This window comes from Pygocentrus nattereri, chromosome 4, assembly GCF_015220715.1.
Source record: "Pygocentrus nattereri isolate fPygNat1 chromosome 4, fPygNat1.pri, whole genome shotgun sequence".
NCBI classification, from domain to species: Eukaryota; Metazoa; Chordata; class Actinopteri; order Characiformes; family Serrasalmidae; genus Pygocentrus; species Pygocentrus nattereri.
The window spans coordinates 10,345,228-10,365,234 of record NC_051214.1 but is presented as its reverse complement, the minus strand read 5'-3'; the positions used below and the strand labels follow the sequence as shown (position 1 = coordinate 10,365,234).

Here is a 20,007-nt window from a genome sequence, read left to right as displayed (position 1 = left end):
AGAAACAGTGGTTAGGAGAAATAGAGAAGACACCGATGGCCCACTCCTGATGTACTCGTTCTTCAGGCAACACAATTTCCAGGCGGCACTCCAAAGGAAACAACTCCTATGTCTATGGAAGAGGGAGGTGTTCTGTATACAATCAGGTGCAGTCTCCTTCAAATAATCACATTAGTCACAAGTGATGAGGTGGAATGTACAGCCCTCTCAATGCGACTGTGTCGACTGTTCCACTCAAGCCAAATTAATTAGTGTGAATGAGGAAAAAGTTTTAGAACAGCATTAATGGGGGAGAACAATGCATTCTAGAACAATGCGAATGGAACAGCATCAATGGAAAGAACATGTGTGAATGAGGAGAACATTCTGGGTATAGTCTTAAATGTAGAACAGCATGAATGGGTGATTAACAAATAGGAGATAATGTTCTAGAACAGTGTGAGTAAGGGAGGACATTTCAGAATGGTGTGATAGGGAGAACATTGTACAACATTCTTGAACAGGTACCTGCAGGAGAACATTTTGGAATCATGTGAACGGGGAGAGCATATGAATAGAAAAGAACAATGTAGAACACATTTCGAAAAATGGGGATGGGGTTCAAACAATCTAGAACAGCATGGATGTGGACATGTCCTATAACAGCATAAATGCAGCAGAACATTTTAGAACAGTGTAAACGGTGGGACAGAACATTCTAGAACAGTGCAAATGGGGAGATCATTCTAGGACAGAGGACAGTGCGAATGGGGGACATTCTACAACAGTATGAAAGCAGGAGAACATTCTAGAACAGTGTGAACTCTAAGAGCACTGATGTGGAACATCAGCAGCTGCAAGAGAACATTCTGGAACACTGAATGGTTAGAGCATTCTAAAAAGGTGTGAATGGGGAAGAACTACAGTGCTGTGAAAAAGTATTTGCCCCTTTTCTGTTTATAATATCTTTTTATTCTATCTGTTTGTCACACTTGAAGATCATCAAACTACTTTTCATATTAGACAGAGATTGGCTATTTGGATCAACTTTACCAGCCACACCCAGGCATGATTATTGCCAGACCTGTTGTGTTGTGAATATAAACATCACTATAACAGAACCTATCTGGCAATCTGAAGCAACTAGACAACCTCAAAAAAGCAGCACATGATGCCACGTTCTAAACAGATTCAAATACAGATGAGAAACAAAGTCACTGAAATCCGGAAAGAGCCTGGAAAAGTCTGGAAAGGGTTACAAAGCCATTGCTAAGGCCCAGAGACAAAAATGGAAAAGTGGTGAACCTTCCCAGGAGTGGCCAGCCTACCAAAATTTCACCAAGAGCGCATCAACGACTCATCCAGAAGGTCACAAAGAACCTGGACAAACATCTAAAGAACGGCAGGCCTCACTTGCCTCAGTTAAGGTCAGTGTACATGATTCCACAACAAGAAAGACACTGAGGTATAATTGCATCGATGGGAGAGCTGCAAAGGGCAAACCACTGCAGACTGAATACAACACAAACGCTCGTCCCACGTTTGCCAAAAAATGTTTAGATGACCCCCAAGACTTTCTGATAATATTGTGTGGACTGACGTGTGTCCTGTTACATCTGCCATAAATTTAACACCACATGCCACCATAAGAACATCATGCCAACAGTCAAACATGGTGGTGGTAGTATGATGGTCTAGGGCTGTGTTGCTTCTGCAGGACCTGGATGACTTATCATAACTGATGGAACCATGAGTTCTGCTCTCCATCAGAAAACCTAAATTGGAACGTCTGCCCATCAGTTCATGACCTGAAGCTTAAGTGCAGTTGGGTTATGCAACAGGACAGTGATCCAAAGCACACAAGTCCACTTCTGAATGACTCAAAACAAACAAAATTACGGTTTTGGAGTGGCCATGTCAAAGCCCTTACTTAAATGTAATTGAGATGCCGTGGCGAGACCTTAAACGAGCAGCTCATGCTCAAACACCCTCCAACGCAGTCGAATTAAAACAATTCTGTGAAGAAGAGAGGAACAAATTTCCACCACAGTGATGTAAAATGCTCATCAAGTTATCGCAAACGTGATTGCCGTTGTTACAATTACTTTTCACATGGATGATGTAGGTTTTGAGTAAATCTTTATCTTCAACAAATGGAAACATCATTCAAAAGCTGCATTTTGTGTTTAACTCATGTTGTCTTTACCTTATATTAAACTAACTGGATGATATGAAACAAACGTGACAAATTAGCAAAAATAGAAGAAATTGGGTGGGTGCAAATACTTTTTCACAGCACTGCATGTAGAATACATGTAGAACGACGTAAATGGGGTTAAAACATTTTAGAACAGCATGAATATAGCATGAGAATCTAGAACAATGTGAATGTGGTAGAACATTCTAGAACAATGCGAATTTGAGAATCTGGTAGAGCCAGAGAGCAGAATTAGCACACTGTAATGTCTTCGGTGTTTCTCAAACGCTAGAGGGCGCTCCGGAGCGAGTCCAAAATGAAGGTGTAAGTATGGAGCTTTTGAGCAAAATCATGGTTTATAAATGCTTAAACATTTTTAGAGATAAAGCAATGTATTCACATCCTGAACACAAAACCACATAAAACACTAACGCTGCTGTTATATTTTTGAGTGCTTTCAAACTCAAATTATATTAGTTAAAAATGATGCCTCATGTATGTTCATGACATCAGTGAGCGCGAACAGTCAATGAGCTGCACTGCTTGCCAACCAATAAGCCCTCAGTAGCAGTAATGTTAGCACACTAACATTGTTTGCTGTAGAGAAAAGGAAACAAACTGGTAAGTTTTCTTCGCTTTCTTAGTGAAATACACCTTTCTACTTTTGAAAATGAAAGAAAAGTTCAGGGAAAGTGATTAGAAGCTATTTTAACATTTAGAATTTTGCTTCATTCACCCCATTCATTGAGGACTCATTTGTGGGCACCCTCTGCTGTTTTGCAGTACTGTTTTGACATAACGGGGGAAATAGGAAATGGCCAGTCTCCTCATAAACTCTGGTAGAGATGGAGTGTTTTACCACCGGCTCTATCAACAAAAAAGTACCACACAATTGATTTTCTCCATTTTAATCATCCTCTTGTTAAAAATTATACAACAGCTTTACATTGCACAATTGAGTTATTGATTAAACTGAGCTGTTTTAATTTCAGGGTCACTAGAGTAGGACCTGGTCACAATTAAAAGCGCTAAACCTAAACTGCCAGGCTGCGCTGTTGAGTTTATGAAGTTCAGTTGCCCTTGACAGTCACAGCGTGCATATGTGTAATTGAGCGTTTAAGAGCATAATGTTACGATACTGTCTAGACCTAATTTAATGACCTGAATCGCTGACATTGGAATACAAATAATTATTTTGCTTAACATTAAATAGAGCCTATTTGACAGATTCTTTTCAGACCAAAAGCACATGCATCAGAAGACTTTTGAGGCTTAGAAGTCCCTTATGTTCTTAGCTCAATGTAACCATTTCTTCAGAAACCAGTAGACAACAACTACTTTGTACACTCTTAAAAATAAACGGTTCATAAACAGTTGTAAGAAACAACTTTTGTGTGTTGTGTAACTTCAAAAAGGGTTTCCACACTTGCCCATGTTGTTTAAATAAACGGTTCTTTAAAGAACCATTAACTGAAAGGTTCTTCTATGGCATTGTTCTATGCAAAACCTTTACTTTTAAGAGTGTAGTTAAAAAAACAGAAAAAAAGTGGGACATAACTCAGTCCTCTCTATAGGAATGCACACGTCAATATTACAGAACCCATTTCCTCTCTACAGGGTTTACGATTTGTTCCTCTAAGTTCTACCAGCCGTCTGTGCCCTGATGAAGGGTCGTGGTCTCTCAGGCTGGCAGAGGGCAGGCTGAGGGGACTCTTCCCCAGGTAGAGAGGGCTTTGGCTGGGCTGAGAGAGGTCGGCTGAGTGCTGGACTAGATGTGGTGGAGGTTGGTGGCAGGGATTTTCAAAGTGGGTGACAGTCAGAGGTCGTAGTCAAACTTGTACTCTTGGGCCAGGTAGATCCTGCGGAAGACAAGGGCAGCGAGGGCAAGCGTGAGCAGCACGATGAGCACGGCTGAGCCAGTGTGGCTGCCATCTGGCTGGGCTGCTGCTGCAGGGAATGCGGGGAAGGCGGGTCGGCGGAGCTGGTTCTGGTTCTGGTTCTGGTTGCGGTTTTGGTTCTGAGCGCGGCGCTGCCGGGGGCTCAGGGGGCGGGAGTCGGGGGCTGCAGGGACCGAGGCTGTTTCACTGGTGGCTGCAGAGGCTGACTCGGCCTGGGGGGAGAAGAAAAGAGGGGTGAGAGAGTCTAACAAAATGCACCAATATGGAATTTCTGGGCTTATAACAACCACTATTATATCTAATTATAACTTTCTTGAACATATTTTAAGCAATTTCTAAATAAACTGGGGAAAGTTTGACTGCAACACCAAATCGATTGACAGCAAGCAGAAGCACATTTCTCAAGACTCCATATGAAGACTTTCTGTACCATAAAAGTAACCATCCTAAGAGGTTTTCAATCAGTTATCACGTCATCTGTGTGTATAAAGAACACATTTTTTATTATTTAATCCTCCCTCTTAGATGTTTCAAAGCATTTAACCAACTCGCAGTAAGAGCTGAAGTACAGCCTCCAAATTACAGAGCTGGACTCAACACAGTGTTGCAAGTGTTGCAAAGCCTTCCATAGTAAACATCCACATGATATTTTTATTTACATTGAGCCTTTCTCATGCTCAACGACGCTTCACAATCACAGAATGTTTCAATATTAAACAGAAGGTACAAAAACAAAAGACATTACATTCAAAGATAAAAGGAATATTGATAGCACAATGAAAATATGTCTAACAGATATTTAAATGATTATAATGCATCTTGAGAAGACTTGGTGAGCAAATGTAATCATTTGGAAGTCAGTACACTAAATGAACAACCACTCATAGCGGTCAATTTAAACCTTGGAACCCGGAGAAGGCCTAAATTTGTTGTAAGGTCTGGGATGGGACATACAAGTGGAGAAGTCAGGCTATGGAGAGCTTTGTATGTGATAAGAAGAACCATAAAGTGCTATGTAATAGGTAACCAGTGAAGATGGCTCAAGAAATGGGAGTGATGTGGTCAGTCTTCAACGTATGGGTTGTGTGGTACCCCTAGTGGTACCTCTATTTTTCTTTTCTTAAACCCCAAAAAATTTAACAATATAGACATTTAAAAGATGTAGAAATCCTGTTAATTATTTGTAACAATAACGTCATTTATATTAAGCTCATTGATCGTTATGGCACAATGCTAGTACTTTTCAATGGCATGGAACTCATCCATCATGAGTAGATTAAAAGGGTCTTTGAAAAGAAAAGATGCTGAAGTGGCCACTGTGTCTCAGACTGAGAAAACTGAGAACACCAAGCATAAACCGAAAAGAAGACAATACAGCAGTGAGTAGCGGCAAGTTTTACATGCGTGTGAACTAAAAACGAGAAGCTACTACTCTGGGCCGTCTGCTCAGAGGCCTTTTCAAATGAAGCTTTGAAACTTAAGAATTTACAACATCACTAGTGAGTATATATCTAAACCTGTCAAACTGAGCCAGAACGTTCTCAGCATTGCTCTCTTCAGCCTGACATCAAGCACTTGGCAACTGCCATCTAAGAGCAGCTCTCATTAGGCGAGATCAGAGAACAATACAATATGATGCTGAGAATTTTGGTTGAGAGTGACAAGGATGGACAAGATTAGCAATGAGCAGATCAGAGGGACAGTGAAGGTGGAGCAGTTTGGAGATAAAGCCAGAGAGGCCAGGTTGAGAGGGTCTGGACATGTGTTGAGGAGGAATAGTGGATATATTGGGCAAAGAATGTTGGAGATGGAGCTGCTGGGCAGAAGGAGAAGAGGTAGACCTGAGAGAAGGTTTATGGATGTAGTGAAGGTGGACATGGAGATAGTTGGTGTGAAAGTAGAGGAGGCAATGGATAGGGCAAGATGGAGGCAGATGATCCGCTGTGGCGACCCCTAAAGGGAGCAGCCGAAAGAAGAAGAAGAGAACAATACAATATATTAACCAGGATGTATAAGTGCTTCTGTATCTGCTAGGCCAAGGGATGGCTGGAGGTATGCAGTGTTAAGGAGATGATAAAATGTCTTAAATATATTATTAATATGCCTTTAGAAGGAGAAGAAGCTTATAATGTAAGGATGCCCAATTTAAAGTCCCTAGCAATTTTAAATGGTATTTATTTGATTTATACTCAAGCTTTTCCCAATTTATTCTTTAATAAATAGCTTGTTACTCGGTTCTTAATCTCAAAACCTATCATTCAACTGCCATAAACTGATCTGTAGCTTCTTTGAAACTGTAAATATGTAAGTTATGTAGTTATGAGAGTGAGGCGTTGAAGTGTAGCCCAATACATGCATCTTTAGATTTTAAAGCAGGGGTGTCTGATCTTATCCAAAGGCTTGGTGTGGCTGCAGGTTTTCATTCCACTTGTTTCATCAGTTGGTGTCCGTCTTAAAACATCTATACTGTGCTCTTTCTTGATTGGAATGAAATCTGATGCTTTGTTTCTGAAACAGAAACTAAAAACCAATCATTTTACATTCTTGCATTTTGAAGCCCCAAGTTGTTTTAAGATGGTCTTGTATCTCCAAAACAGTAGCTTTACTGGAGAAGCAAAAATTTCTTAACTTAAAGGTTAAATATTTTATTCCTAGTTTTTCCAGCCATTTCTATTTCACTTGGTGTATTCATCATGGTACGCTCATATAATGTAAAAGCTGGCGTATAAAAAGTGATGTTTCAATGTGTGCATGAGCAAAAACACCTGGCCAACTTACTATCAGTCCCAATTCAATATTGGGCTGAAGATATTTTTTCCTGTTTATGTGCAAATAACACATTTGTCGCTGTGCACCTCACAATATGGACACAACCATTCATACCATACTCAACCTCAGAGAACAGGATGAGGAGAGAAGAAGAAAGAGCATGAAAAAGACCAGGTGAGAGAGAGCAAAACAGAGAAAAGGAGGGAAAGAGAAGGCACAAAAGAGGAGGCAGTCATGGACTGGAGGTTAGGGAACCAGCCTTCTGACCGGAAGGTCGCCGGTTCGATCCCCAGAGCTGACAGAACATGACTGAGGTAGCCTTGAGCAAGACACCTGGATGCTCCCTGGGTGCTGTGGATTGGGCTGCCCACCGCTCCAGGCAAGTGTGCTCACTGCCCCCTAGTGTGAGTGTGCTCACTAGAGTGTATGTGGTGTTTCACTTCACAGATGAGTTAAATGCGGAGGTGAAATTTCCCCGTTGTGGGACTAATAAGGAGACAGCAAGCAAGAGGAGTAGAAAAAGATTGAGACCAAAAAAGAGACATCAAAAGAGAGGGAAAAACAAAACGAGGACCAAGAGGAGAGGGAGAGAAAAAGTCAAAGAGAAAGAAAGAGAGAGCACGAGACAGAAATGGTGCATGAGACAGCTAAACAAAGGGAAAAAGAGGGAGAATGAGAGAGAGTGAGAGACTGCCTAGTCATTTCAAAGGGCAAAAATTTTGGCTACCAAAATATGTGCTCACTCTGTGACAGTGGAGCATATGAGGACAAATCTTCAAACAGAAACACTCAAGCCTAATTCCACTCTTTCTTGAAATGATAACGACCCCCGGCCTTCTTACTAAACACTTATTCTTTCGGTATCAAAGTACTTTGCCAGATATCTGCTTTCAAAGGTAAATTGCCTCTTGCCTTTTCATCTATTCCCACAAAAGGGTGAAAAAAAATACTGTGCTACTCTATTGCCATAAATAATGACACACTGATACTGTTTGGGTGGGTTTCTATGGCCGAGCACCTGCACCCAAGCCTATGTGTAAAGCTAAGTGATGCGTGGAGTGGTGCAAAACACACGGCCACTGGACTCTTGAGCAGTGGAAACTTGCCCTAGTGGATGCCGGTGCCAACAGTAAAGTTTGGTGGAGGTAATGGTCTGGGGCTGTTTTCAGAGTTTGAGCCTCGTAGTTTCAATGAAGAGTGATTTTAAGGTTACAGTACACAAAAACATTTTAGACAATTATTTGCTTCCAACTTTGTTGGACGTTTGGGCTGACTGAGCGCCTCTGGACCAAGTGAGGTCCATAAAGACACTGTTCGAGGAGTTTGGTGTGGAGGAATTCTAGTGGACTGCACAGAGCCCTGAGCCATGACCACCAAGGTGCACTGAGGCTGCACTCCTGTGTTTGATCTACTTGTACCAGGGCAACACACACCAACACACCACCACCACATCAGTGTCACTGCAGTGCTTAAAAAGATCCACCACCCAAATAACACCTGCTCTCTGGTGGTCCTCTAGAGGTCCTGACCTAACAAAATATGTAAACAGATGGACTGCAGTCTGTAATTGTAGAACTACAAAGTGCAACTATATGGTAAGTGGAGCTGATAAATTCGATAATGAGTGCAAAAACAAAGAGGTTTAATGAAGTTTAATGAATTTCTATCATTCAGACACAGACACTAAACACCTTCTCTCTCCCCTGTTCTGCTCTCTCTCACTATTCCAAAACACCGGCTGTACATGGTCCTCCTGAAAGCATATCTGTTGCACTCTAAAGAGGACAGAGTCGCTTTCTTATTCATGAGCGCTGGGCCATTTGCATTTTCTTCAAAGTTCAGTGGAAATGTGTTCACCATTCTCATCAACCTGGCCGGGAGATAATACAGCATATTAAATGCCAAATTAACATGGGGACCACAGACTCTGACCAAAACAGATGCAGGGTTAATCTTTGGGCACAATGTCATTGTAATTTACCTGTAAAGTGGAGGATTCTGAATGGAGTTAATTATTAGCAAGCTGGTGGGCCATGTAACAAAGCTAGCCAGTAACAAAGCGCTAAGTTAACTGTGTATAAACAAACTGCAGTACATAGTTACGCAAGGGTTAGTTGGAATAAAACTAGTTCCTAGTACACATAGAACATATTAAATTTGATTGGCTGAGCTGCATTTGAAGCCATTGTAAAATTCTGATGGGGTTTAACTACAACTGGGCTGGTGAGCTAATACATAGCTAACAGGCTAAACAACGCCTTCATTCATATCACAGGCTTTGAATTAAAGTACCTGCTATATGAATTACTGTAAAAACTGAGAAACGTCAGTTGAATGTCTGCTTCAAAGATCAGTGTTTTAGTCAGATCTGCCTTACGCAGCATAAAACCCAGGCTCCCTCTTTCCTATACTGAGTGCTACGTAAGACATTAAATTTTGGCTTTTAAACCCAAACACTGCACTGTCTGTCCAGTATAGTATTGTATACATGTGGCTAAACACCACATGACTCCAGATACAGATATAATGTAAGTATATGGGGACATGCATTTGGCATGGACAAATGGGATGTACGACTCCATTTAGCTTGTTGCTAAATACGACTGCAAGTTGCACAGAGATGCTAACAGATGTTAGGGGTGGACAGTGTGGTCTCTGACTTTTGCACAGTGTTGTATATAAAAAAGTAAGAGACCAACAGGTTATCAAGGTAGAAAGTCTCCAGCACAAGCACCAAACATTCCTGCACTAAATATTAAGTACTAGCCAGCATCCAATATGAGCCGACATCTGTAATGGTTAGCACTCTGGACTCTGTATCCAGCGTCCAAGTTCATATCTTGACCATGTCATATTTATACTATTATTATTATTATTTTTGACCTTCTTATATTTATATTATTTATATATTTAGTATTCTATTTTTCTACAATTAGTGTTTCATTTTACGATTAGTGTTTAGTGTTTCTTAATGTCTATTTAAATCCACACTTTTCCTGTTTATTGTCTATTTAATGTTATTACAGTAATGCAATTTCAATACTCTGTATGTCCTGTTTATATTGTAGTACTGACAATAAAAGCTGACTTGACTTATGACAGTCGCACAATTCACACCATATTTAGGTTAATAAAACCAACTCAATTTAATTTAATTTAGTTCAAACATACATGTACAGTTTTTGACATTCACCCTTTGTCTTTATTACAGCTTCCACTCTTTTCTGGAGTCTTTTACTTTATCAAAGCAATCTTCACGGTCGCATTTTCTGCTTCTTACAATCCACATAACTTCAATTGGAAATTTAGACTATTCAGTCCATAAAACCTTATTTAGACGTTCAGTGTTGGTGTTCTATGCCAAGTTTTGTTTTCTTTTGCCAATTTTCTTTTCTCAGTGTCACTTCGCCTGTACATTTTTTCAGAACTGAAGCAAGAGTGATTTTTCTTCTCTCTTTCAAAGATGACAGCTTTAAGTATTGTTTATCTGGTGGTGACAGCTTTGGTGGTCTACACAGTTGTTAAGTGCCCCATTTTCTCAAAAAACTTTCCATTTCTAAACTCCAGTTTTGGAAACTTTCCACTCATTTTCCTTTGACTTTCCCTTCCCTCATGCAATTGAATTACCCTATATCTATCTTTAGCCATTTCAGACACACATGACAAAAAAATGTGTGAGGCTGCCAAGGTGTGTTTGGGTAGTTGTGCAGCTTTTGTGAATGTTAGTCTCTTTGAAAGGAAACAATGTCAGAGAGCTTTGGGAACAGCTTTTGTTGGAGGACACAACAGTAACTGGTTGGTTTTAAAATTGGAAGGAAGGAAGAGATAAAGTGGCAGTAGATGCACATAAGTAATGAGAGGACAAATTAAGTACTTTGTAAGTTTTATATTATTCTTAGTGTTGCTTGTTTTTGTGACAATCTGTTAAATATGTTTCCTTCTTGAAACGGAGACTGAAACTGAAAAATTAGTAACTTGTACATAAAGGCCAGGTCGGTCTCAAAAGGTGGACTTTTTCACAATACTGCAGTTTCAACAATACTCCAACAACAAACGGCAGCAACATGCACAGACATAAAGAGATGCACACGTAAGAGCAGACAGCAGTGAGTAAAGCAGCCATTTGCTGAGCTCCTTTACTCTCTGTTCTCTTTCCTTTCAGAGAAAAGTCTGCGGCAGCAGATGGCGAGTCTCTTTCTGGATTCTCGTTCTCTCTGTCTCTCATCTCTTCATCGAGAGTTCACTCAGGGCTGAAAGAGGAGCTTAGACGGGATCTCGGCTCCATTTAACCCAAAACCCCCCTCTGCCCCACCCTCTCCTTCGCCACGCTAGGCCGACTGGTTCAATCTCAAAGGCGCCTAAGCGGGAGGCGACGTTTAAGCCCTCGAAATACATACAGCATGCTTTAAAAAGCATGACAGCATCGGACGCTAATTGCTTTTACAGCGATTTGCACTCAAGGCCCCAATAAGCTGCATTTCCAAAGGCATAACACAGCTTTGTTCAATTTATTAGTAGCTGCTCGGTAGGGAGCCCAGTCCTCGTTTCACTGAGATGCTTGTAATAGACTCTAGAAAGGCCAACATCAGTCTGGTTATTCCCTCAACTCCTGGGCTGGGACTTTTCTGAGCGCTTTTCTTATTGCTTTTTTGAAAAGGTTGGTCACTCAGGGTTTCGGGTTAAGTGGATCATAATGGTTACCTGTCTGTGGTGTGGCTCTTTCTTTCTTGTATGGCAGAAATCAACAGCTTATGGCTGATATGAGCTCAGAGTTACAAAAATTTGGAATCACTTTGCAATGTTTGCAATGTCAAGACAAGTGTAAAAAATCTGCTAACCATATGTTAGCTTACAAATTGGAAAAGTACCAGAATGCTGATATTAATTAAGAAATGTAAGAAAATGTACGCTATAATAAATTCAACACTGAGAATATCATATATCATATTTCAAAAGTGGGGATAAAATTTCAAAGCAGATCATTACAGTTTAATAATCATCACTGTATACACTCCTAGTTTGCAGAATTCTTGAAATATTGAAAAAAACCTTTCAAAAGCCTTTGGAAATCATTTGAATAAATATCTAAATAATAAACAAATAAATAATAAATATTTAAGTCCATAAGTTAGCACTGTGTAGAAAATAATACATATTCAAATTCACTGAACAAGTTAGTATTGTATAGAAAGTAATAAACATTAAATTCATTGTATAAGTTAGTATTGTTTAGAGAATTATACATATTTAAATTAATTAATTAAGTCAGTATTGTATAAAAATGAATAAATATTTAAATTCATTGTATAAGTAAGCATTGGACATAAAATAAATAAACAAATATATATATATATATATATATATATATATATGGTAATTCCAAACATATGAAAGCTACTGCAGATCACGGCATTTTCAAATATCTGCGCAATACAGCCATCACAATTTATACCAAAAGTATAAATAAATCAAAATGACAACAACAACAACACAACTAGAGCAAAAAGGAAACTTATTTCACACCGCAAATGAATAAATAGTTTTGTAAACGGTTTTGTAAATACAGTGATGTAGATGTTTATAAGCATTGTTTAAGATGTACAAGCTCATGTTTAGTTTGTCTTAGAGGCGGAGCCATTCGAGATTTCTCTTTTTTGACTTACAGGACAATAACATGGTATTCGCTTGTATACTGGTATACCTCCCACCTCTAATAGCTGATAACTATTTGATGCATGCAGTCTTGAATTATACCTGCTCTTCAAATGTCATGTTTCTCATTCCTAATTACATCTGGTTTAGCCAATCAAGTGCACTTAAAGCTCATCCTGAATGAAAGTGTGTGTTAGTGTTATCAAAACACTGGGGTTAAAATGAAATCAGTGTGCAAATGTTCTATTTTCCTGAATGTGCTGCACTTCAAAACTGTCATTAGTGGGACCAACACGTATCAAACAGAGAGACCAGGCGACCGTCTACTATGATGATCTGTATCGGGCACTTTTAAACAACCCTGTTCTCACTCTCCGTCTGTCAGCTGTGTGCTGGGTTCAGCAGCCACGTGAGGGCAGAGGGCAGGACATGATTGGACAGCCAGGCTGTCCCTTACATAAAGCACTAAGGAAAATGATTGCCAATGTTAGCACTAAGGCTGCATTCTCTCTCTCTCTCTCTCCCCCTCCCTCTCTCATCCTCCCTAGAGAAGCTAGACCACCCGCTGCGCACATACGCTCTACACAACCGTTCACAATCAGCTCTTTAATTTAATGGGTGTGTATAAAAGCTGGTGAGAGAGGATCAGAGCACAGGAGAGAGTGATCAGTGGGCAATAAAGTGGGTATCTTCCGCTGTGCTGAAGAGGAAATGAGTAATCCTGAGATGGTACAAGTGCTAGAGCGCTATGGGGGGCATCAACACAAAGCTGATCATGAGGGAATGCAGCCAGGAGGAAGTACGAGAGCCTCCTGGCGTGTGTGTGTGTGTATGTGTGTGTTAAAGCATTTGGACTGACTGAGCTTCTTTTGTGAGGACGCTGAATGTGTTCAAAGTTGGCACTAAGGCAAAACTGCTGACAATTTTGAGTGCAAACTTCATTTGCACCTTTTTATTTATTTATTTATTTATTCAGATTAAAGAGACACTATAATAAAGTGTCAAAATATAACACTTTCCCAAGTGTTATAATGGCTGTGAAAATTGGGGGTTGTTCAAAAGGCACTGCTTCCTTCGCTGTCCTTTTGGGCCCCTTTGATTCCTCTCCTGCACCAGTCCTCAATGATAAATTCTAAAAGTCATAGCAGACAAAAACCCTGCAACTCAAATCACTGTCCAACTAAGGATGATAAAAAAAGCCATATTTTGCTCAAACATGCAATCAGCTAATTGATTCTATTGTTTTTTTGGCTAATCTATGTTGCAACTGTATGATGTACAGTATTGTGCAGAAGTCACAAACCACATCTCACTTTTTAATTTCCAGTAGAAACCACCATTAAGTTACTCATTTTTCAGCGTTAGAAAAAAAAGCAGATGACAGATTTTTCTGAAGCTTCAAAAACTACAAATACATTTTTTCAGTATTCAGTGTCTCCACCCTTTGCCTTTTTCACAGCTTTCAGTCTGTGTGGCAAACTTGCTTTCAGTTTTTAAAGAAATCTACCAGGATATTTTTCCACACCTCCAAAGTCCAGTCTTAGAAGTTGGTTTCATTTTTTTGCTTCTCACGATTCAAGCAATTTCAAAACACATTCAATAATGTTGAGTGGACTCTGAAGTGGTCAGTTCATTGTTCTAAGAACATCTGCAGACTCTTTGTTTCAGACACAAAAGACTCATGATTGGTGAAAAGGACGACAAGGTCAAAAGCCAATCTCTTGCATTGGGTTGTGTCACACAGTTTTTTAAGCATTCTGAATTATTTGCTAAAAATCTTAACATCTCTTAACATACCATAGGTCAAAAAGTGAATGTGCTCTTGTGAATGTAAGCTTGGCAGACATCATCTCTTGAGACCCCATATCTATTTCAAATGTAGGCCATTCTAAAGACTTTGGCCATCATTTGTGTTCTACAGGCCCCAAAATGCTGCATTTTGCTTGGACCCCGATGATTGCCATTTGCTAAGTGGTATCTGGTTTTCTTGGTTGCAAACATGCAAACGTTGAGATAGACAGACAGATATTATTATTATATATATATATATATATATATATATATATATAAATAAACCTTTTGCACACAGATCAAAAGCTAAACAAAGGAATGTGAAAATGAAACAACTACTCCCAAGATGCTCTCTTTTCATGTCTCAGTAACGTTATCGTAGTTATGACTGGACAATCAAAATTAAATACAGTATCTGTGGGTTGGTTAAATAAGGATTGTGATCTGCCGCTGTACCCCCTTTCCCCCCCTGCCTTACTCAAATCAAAAACTCTACAAGATCCACTTGAATGCTGTTGTTCAATGCACTGAATTTTGCTAGAAAGTGACAAGTTTGCATGCATACTTGATCTGCAAATGCTCCTTTTTTTTTTTTTTTTTTTTTACATTTCTCTGTAATGACATCTTGACAGATAAACATCCTTTCAGATCCATAGTGTGGTGTTGTCTTCTCACAGTGAACGGATGGACAGAAAACCCTATGTGAATAATTTCAAAACTAAACCAAGAGTGGAGCTCGACTTTCTCCTCTCTCTGAAAGATGAATGCTTTAAGTGCTGTGCATCTGATGGGGACAGTTTTGCTCATCTACCAGGTCTTGCGTGGTTGTTATGAGTCCCATTTTCTGTAGAGCTTTTAATCACTTTGTGAATTCCAGACTTGGAAATGCGTTCTTTTTGCACTTATTTTCAGAAAGCATTTGCACTCGATGGCTATGTCGACTGGAAATTAAATAAATGAAGGGTGGTGTCTGACTTGCACAGTACTGTAAATAATGGGATTCAGGCAAGTGCACTTGCAAATTTGAATGCTGTTGTGGCACACTGTGCTATTCAGTCAGTTGCCTCTTATATTAAATGTAGCATTATCTAATTCATATTAGTTAAATAATAAGGCTGTTTTTTCGTTTAAGAATTTAAAATACCAGTTTGGACAAAAAAAAGATTTTTAGTAACATTTCTAGTGCTTTTCTCACCAGAACTTCCGGCGTCACTGTGGGTGGGAGCCTTTCCAGTAGCTCCGTGTTTTATGTAGTGTTTTTGCACGTTTTTCTTAGTCTTTCACTTTTTCTGTTTGCATATATTACTTTTTAGTGACAGTTTTGTTTATACGAAGGACATGGATGCCTGATCTCATGCATATAGTTAGCTAAATTTCCTTTGGGATCAATAAAGTATCTATCTATATATCAATCTAGCTATCTAGTAAAATTTTCCTATTTCAGTGACCAACCTCTCATCTATGCAACACAGGAAAGTCTTTATCTACACACAATGATTATGATTGCAACATTTTAGAATTTGTACACTGTTGTCAGACTAAGCATTTTAAAGCTAATTATTAAATGGATTCATTTTTTCATTTTTATCTCATTATTGCAACACACTGACAACCACTGGGGGTTTCTTCTTTTTTTTTTTTTTTAACAAATAGCATTTTGTTCTTTTACTTACAGTCTTAGAGCTATTTTAAAGCAAAGAGATTCAGTTAACAGTAATAAAAACTCATTTTTCCAAAAAGGAAAACAAAAGAAAGAATGGAAAATATTGATGACAAATAGATATGTGAATACCTCTTGTAAAAACTAAAATAGAAAACTTTGTTGTCAAACTTCTCGCTGTAGCATACAGAGCTCCCATTGATCTACTATGAATATTTTTCATCAGCATGATGTTTGACATTCAGATAGACATGTTTTGAGGCGATTTTGTAAGAATGACCTGGCCATTCGATTGGTGTATCCCTGAATCCTGACTCTTCAATAATTTTATTTATTACTTTGTAGTTTTTCAGAAAGTTTTTCAAAAGCAAAAATAAGATGCAAAATAAAAAAACAACACCTGTTTTTTGGCTCCAGTTTTGTTATGTATGTATTACACACATGTACCTGAAAGAGAAGGAATATCTCACAGAAAGCCTTTGGACTCACCTCGTCAGCCTGGGCAGTTGTTTCACTGTCCTGCACCTCTGATGAAGAGGTCTCCTCCTGCGGGTCAGGTTTTCTGTCAGTGCCCAACACTTGACCCCCACTACCCATAGATGAAGTACTTGACTCAGCCTATATGTAAACAAACACAAACATTTCATTTTTAGGTGTTGGTATACACAAATATAAACAAATTCGCTTAATTTGCTTATAGTTTAATCACTATATTTTAACTATACAGACCATAACAATCATGATATACATCCACAAAGCTGAATTATTATTATTATTATTACTATTCTTCTTCTTCTTATTATTATTATCATCATCATCTCTGCAGGACTTATAAAACCTGTAATGCTAATAGTGTCCTTAATTTTTTACAAGACACTGTAACACAGTGTAACTAACAAAAGTTTCATTTTCTTTATTGTGTTCATTCTAGCCCTCTAATATCTTCTGCTCTCTGTTATGGAGCCAGTTCTTCATCTCTTCGTCTCTCCACCTGTTTGTTTTTGCCTTTCCACTCAACCTCAAATCTAATTTGAGCCTACTGCTCTTTAATATTTCAGTGTTTATTTTAGCTAACAAATTCAGCAAGCAATAAAACGTTTATTAGGTTTACTTCTCTGTAGTCTTATAGTGCCAGATGTGACCTTGTAATGTGAATACACACCTGGTGACAACCTGTTAAACTTGTAGTGTTGGTTCGTGGTGAAATCTGCAAGCAACAAGAGCATGAACCCTCCAAATCCTGCCTCCCAAATTCCAATAGTCTGTGCTATTTTAATGTCCAAAAAGGCAGGGTCATATAGCTGACAGCCAATGTGATGGCCAAATGACCATCTTAAACTGAGACTGCTTGAAAGAAGAATAACACATCCAAAAATCGTCATGGTGTAACTCTTTGGCTAAATCTTAATGGGAAGGTGGTAGTAAACTATTTTGCCCGCTGTCAATGACATACACTATATTGCCAAAAGTATTCACTCACCCATCCAAATCATTAAATTCAGGTGTTCTAATCACGTCCATGGCCACAGGTGTATAAAACCAAGCACCTAGGCCTGCAGACTGCTTCTACTGACATTTGTGAAAGAATTGGTCGCTCTCAGGAGTTCAGTGAATTCCAGCGTGGTACCGTGATAGGATACCAACTGTGCAACAAGTGTAGTTGTGAAATTTCCTCACTACATAATATTCCACAGTCCACTGTCAGTGGTATTATAAAGTGGAAGCGATTGGGAACGACAGCAGCTCAGCCACAAAGTGGTAGGCCACATAAAATGACAGAGTGGGGTCAGAGGATGCTGAGGTGCATAGTGTGCAGAGGTCGCCAACTTTCTGCAGAGCCAATCATTACAGACCTCCAAACTTCCTGTGGCCTTCAGATTAGCTCAAGAACAGCGTAGAGAGCTTCATGGAATGGGTTTCCATGGCCGAGCAGCTGCATCCAAGCCTTACATCACCAAGCGCAATGCAAAGCGTTGAATGTAAAGCGCCGCAAGAGCAGTGGAGATGCGTTCTCTGGAGTAATGAATCACGCTTCTCCGTCTAGCAATCTGATGGACGAGTCTGGGTTTCGTGGTTGCCAGGAGAACGGTACTTGTCTGACTGCATTGTGCCAAGTGTAAAGTTTGGTGGAGGGGGGATTATGGTGTGGGGTTATTTTTCAGGAGTTGGGTTGGGCCCCTTAGTTCCAGTGAAAGGAACTCTTAATGCGTCAGCAAACCAAGAGATTTTGGACAATTTCACGCTCCCAACTTTGTGGGAACAGTTTGGGGATGGCCCCTTCCTGTTCCAACATGACTGCACACCAGTGCACAAAGCAAGGTCCATAAAGACATGGATGAGTGAGTTTGGCGTGGAAGAACATGACTGGTGTCTGACCTCAACCTGACCTAAACCTTGTGAAAAGCCTTCTCAGAAGAGTTGAAGCTGTTATAGCTGCAAAGGGTGGGGCCAACATCAATTTAAACCCTATAGATTAAGAATGGGATGTAACTCAAGTTCATATGCATGTGTAGGCAGATGAGCAAACACTTCTGGCAATATAGTGTAGCTTCAATATGCACATAGCCAATGGGAAGAGAGTAAGGAAACCCACGTGGTACATCACTGTCCTCTGCCTAGTGTAAACAATGGCAAGAACTTGCATAAATAGGAAAATAATTTTTATTTCTATTATTTCTATTTAATTTGTTCTTAGTGATTCAGAGCTTATGAAGAGAGGATAAAACACATGCACGTGTCAAAAAATCATCAGAAACAAAGGCGTTCTGCAGAGAGCAAACAATGGTTCATTCTGCCTTTGGTCTGTATAGACGTCTACATTGTGTTCATACTTCAAACAAACCGCTCTGAAGCAAACTGACGCCAACCTACTGAGAGGATATCTATGTGTATTCATGTGAAGCGTACCAAAGTTTGGTGTTCAACAAATCGTATTAACCAGGCAATCGCACCAGGATTCATTTTAAGAAAAACAAACCTGCCTACCAGGTGCCAGAGCCTGAAAGATTGGGTTTCATGTCCACAGATAAGACTGGTGACATCATATTGGGTTTTAACTCTCCAAAATGCTTTGAGAAGCCATCCTCCACAGAACAAGTTGTGTCCTCTGCATACACAACACACATGTACATGCTTATTTTGAGCTTTTTGGGCATCTTTTCAGGCATGCTAACTTACATTACACGCATGGGCTAACGAGAGGCTTTTTGTTCATCAGACAATGGCCATCTCAAGACTTTCTTGCTATGAGATCACTTTGACTTTGTTGTACCATTAATTTCACCCTCTGCCACTCTTCTTTGTTGTTGTACAGCAGTGTTTTAGTCATACTTTCAGCAGTATGCTGCACAAAGAAAGCAGCAAAAACACAGAATTCACTTGTCACCTGCGGTCACTACATAAAGCTACACTGATTAACGCAGTAGCTGTGTTGTTGCCCTTTCGGGTCTTTGGTTGAGTTAATTCAAGCTATTTAAGCTGTTCAAGCACACACTTAATTTGTCCAGGGGACACGGTTGTTTGTTTTTGAGCTTCTAATGGTGCTTATGGTCTGGTAAAACCAATATCATGACACGTCATATCAGTATTCACTTCTACACAGGTATACCTCCCAGCCCTACTCATCTCCCTGCATCTTTTTCTTTCTCTCTCATCTCTCCCCCAAAAACCAGACTAAAGAGAGGCAGCAATGTGATTCTGAGTAATATGAGCAGGGTTGAATGAAGAGGGGTGATTTTAGGGAGAGGAGAAAAGAAGGAGGCAGAGAGTACAGCCAAGGAAAAGGACAACGGAGACACAGAGAGAACACGTGGAAGACAGGAAACAAGCATTTCCACTGGCTCAGACTGCTGAGTCAAAGAAACTCTCATACTGCATTATGCTGCACCAAGATGAACATTGTGTGGGTGTTCTCCCTATATTCACACTTGCCATTTAATCTGTAAAAACGGTTTATAAGTTCAAGGTTATAACAATACGTCATATACACTGTATTGCCAAACACCTTTCCTAATAAAGTTTAGGTGTTTCAGCCACACCTTTTGCTAACAAGTGTAAAAAAG

At 39.6% G+C, this 20,007-nt stretch overlaps 1 protein-coding gene across 1 annotated transcript in view; it reads right to left on the bottom strand.

Annotated features, from left to right (window-relative positions):
• Positions 1–3,068: 3,068 nt before the first annotated feature.
• ube2j1 (ubiquitin-conjugating enzyme E2, J1) overlaps positions 3,069–20,007 on the bottom strand; it is a 69,419-nt gene continuing 52,480 nt past the window's right edge. Inside the window, exons 7-8 of the mRNA XM_017697717.2 lie at positions 16,436–16,564; positions 3,069–4,286 (exon numbers count right to left, since the gene is read on the bottom strand). Coding sequence (XP_017553206.1) covers positions 3,993–4,286; positions 16,436–16,564 — 423 coding nt within the window. The 3' untranslated portion in view covers positions 3,069–3,992. The remainder of the gene's footprint in view (positions 4,287–16,435; positions 16,565–20,007) is intronic.